The 3428-nt window shown below is 35.7% G+C and overlaps 1 protein-coding gene across 1 annotated transcript; it reads right to left on the reverse strand.

Annotated features, from left to right (window-relative positions):
- Positions 1–755: 755 nt before the first annotated feature.
- LOC113373402 (protein doublesex-like) lies at positions 756–1590 on the reverse strand. The gene has a single exon (XM_026613703.1). It carries the CDS (start codon positions 1347–1349, stop codon positions 756–758), a length of 594 nt encoding a protein of 197 aa, XP_026469488.1. The 5' UTR covers positions 1350–1590.
- Between the last annotated feature and the right edge of the window lie 1838 nt (positions 1591–3428).

The raw sequence follows: 3428 nt of genomic DNA on the forward strand, positions 1-3428 counted from the left end.
AGTCGATTCATTCTAGGTTGTCTTGAATATAATGAGGGATAAATACTATAATTTTCAATATTGAATTCAATATTTATGAACACAATAAGGTATAAATATTTGCCTAAAAATAATGCAGAGTAGAAATATAAAATTTGTATTGCATTTTCACATATATATAAATAATAAAAGATGTGCCAATGAATTTTTAATAAAAAAATATTTTTAGTAAAAGTGTACTGTCTTTTCAAATAAAATAGTACACTTACTATCCCTGTCCCTTCCTCTCCTTCGATCAAAAAACGTCCTTTTTAATATTTTGAACCTCAATTTCAACATGTTAATGCTTTGAACAAAATTATTGTTCCTTTTCACCGTATCTTTGTTACATTATACCTTAGGCAATATTATATATTTTTTTTTTAATAGCAATCAGAACCTTACGTCCTATGAGCTGTTGGGTTGAAACTTCTACATCGTATTTTTAGATGGTAACCCAATGGTTAATCCATCCATATTTGATGATTTTTGTTATTAGAATTAATCTAATAGAGCTGACTTTTTATTAGCGCAACAATGCCGAGTAAGGGCTATTTTCACTTGGAAACATATTGCTATCTACATTTCCAAGTGAAAATCGTTGTCATTGCTGCCTGATAACAGGCTGCTCGGAGTGGGTATCGAACCCGGGACCTCTGAAACAAGTCCCGTCGCTCTTAACCGCTTACCTATGGGCGAACCCCAATAATATATAAAAGTTAAAAGAAATAGATAAACTAACCTCTGGAAGCGGCTGTGACGATATGAGGACTGGTCTGTGGCGAAATCCTTTTGATATCAGGCCCTGCAGTACCTATAACTGGCAAGCCACCACTTATGGACCTCGGGGAGGCTAATGGAGAAGGGCCGCAGCTACCATCCAAAGATCTAGGCGGTGTAGACACTGTGGTAACACTGTTCATCGCGTGGAGGGCTTCCTCCGAAGAACGCGGAGACGGTGTGGCGGGTGTCATTGTTTCCTGTACTATAGGTATTCTGTACATCACCGGAGCACCGGTCTGTAGACCGTTCAGACCACGTGCTTCGTCCTGAGCTTGGGCCCTCCGAAGCGCCGTTTGCTTTGCCATAACACGTTGCCTGTCGGCTGTCAAGCGACATTTCTCACATTTGCAATACAAATAACGGCAATAGCGTTTGTGACCTTTAAGAGCGATCTTTAATCGGTGATTGCGACAGCGTGCGCAATTCGGTGGTGTCCGCGGCGTGCCGGAACCCGGCTGGCCGCTGGTGATGCTTAAGCGTCGCAATTTGTCTTTCACGTCTTCGTCGGACATCCTTGTCCCCCCGTGGTAATTGATCACGGAAACCATTCACACAGTTTGATGCACTTTAAACATAACACTCGGTCTTTGGAACCAGAAAACTAATTTACAATTCGATTTGATTAATACTGTTTTGCACACACACTGTGACACTGTTGCTGATAGCTGATAACACTATCAACAGAAATTATGCGAAGAAAAAAAAGTACGATACTAAGTCTTAGTAAATTATAACATTTGACGTTAAACACATGGAAGAGTAGAACACTTAACAATTTGCAAAGCAATGCGACGAGGCGAACGCGTGCACTGCGGGATATAAATAGCGTGCGCGTTGCATCGAGAGTTTAGCGAAACGAACGATCGAGTGACGCCGGCCTGACTGAGTGACTGACTGAATGTTTCGCACAGCAAAACGCAGCGACGAGACCGAGGCTGCCTGATATGCCTCCGTTCGTGTGTGTTAGTGACGATTGCATTACACTACTATGCTTCACTCTATGCAACGAACAACACGATGCCTCTCACTCCTCTAATATATTTGGGACTCTGGGGCAGAGCGAACTATGCGCGCTATTGGTCAGGACTTCGAGCGAATCCTTCCTTATAACGACGTCGCGATTGGACCTATAAATACAACAAAACCCTTTTGTTATCAAACAATATCATTATTGAAGGGATGCTGAGCACATCCAGCCTCCTTGCATACAATTTTGACAACATTTAAATCATTTTCAAAGTCAGCGAACGCATCCAAAATCTGCAAACCATAACAATCTGATATCAACAATTATTTATTTTTAAACTGTAAATATGTATAATAACAATAGACATATTAAGCGATATAAACTACACTTAACCCCACAATCAGATTCGCATTTATAATCAAAGTAGCATTTTGTCTCAAGGCGAGTTGCATAAACTTCCTGATACGTATACATAATCAACTTAATAAGAATTGAGATTCAGCTATTTAGGTAAAATGCTCAACTGTTATTTAGAAAATAACCAATTTTGCGTTTTTGGAAAAATAACCAATGCGATTTACAATTTGTTTTTCAAACCTAATATATGTAATTGTATAAATTAAATTAATTTGTTTAACACGTATGAAACGGCTCGTTCAGCATTGATTCTGATCAGAATCTCTTAAGCGTATGGAGAAATTCGAAACTTTGATGAATTTTTATAATTCAACTGCTCATCGTAGGTCTACGATATTTTAGTATTTTATTTTACACTCCAAAATCTACCATTGTATATCGAAAATAATTCAAATTTTATTTTTAATTCTGACTAAAGTTTTAAATCTCACATATACTAAAGAATTATTAGATGCTTTTAAAAAGAATAATAGTTATTGATTTTGAATTAGAGGTTGAAAAAATACTACAATGCAAGGAGATAAAATATATTTTATCAAAAACCATATAACTCTTCGCATTGTAGTGTTTATAGTATTTTTTCAACTAATTCAAAATTAATAATTATTGACAATATTCTTTCTGAAAGCATCTAATAATTCTTTATGAAGTTCTGAAAAAAAAATAATTAAAAATAACATCCACAAATTAAAAAGCAAAGATTATTTTGCAAAAATTTTATTTTAAGATAATTAACAGTGACGCGCACACATATATTGACACATTTATGTTTATTAATTAACATAATTAATTAAATATTTTAATTTTGATAATTATATGTACTCAATTAGGATGCAACTTTTTTCCTCACCACCCATGGGGTAAAGTTGCCAGGCGCGTTTTTTTTAATGTGGTGTCGCCACAGAAATAGATACTTCTATTCATATTTACGTTTCTAACATTTCAGATGGAAATGGATATAATGTAAATACTACTAAGTATCGATTTGTGCAGCCCTAATCCACTTAAACTAACTTACACACTAATTATACCTAACTGACTCAAATATATCGCGAAAAGAAGAATCCCCGCGAAATAACCTAATGTACCCAAATATTTAGGTTTTTAAAAATGAAAGAACCTCTCGTGGTAAAGAAAAAAATCAATATAAAATGTGTACTTTAGTATTTTAGCGGTGATTGTAAATTTATAAAAAAAGAGCATTTACATGATGTACCCCCCAGATCCACCATGTAAACACTTG

The sequence above is a fragment of the Ctenocephalides felis genome, unplaced genomic scaffold (genome assembly GCF_003426905.1).
Source record: "Ctenocephalides felis isolate EL2017-DRISC unplaced genomic scaffold, ASM342690v1 CF-g0.4_SCAFFOLD_01604, whole genome shotgun sequence".
Taxonomy (NCBI): domain Eukaryota; kingdom Metazoa; phylum Arthropoda; class Insecta; order Siphonaptera; family Pulicidae; genus Ctenocephalides; species Ctenocephalides felis.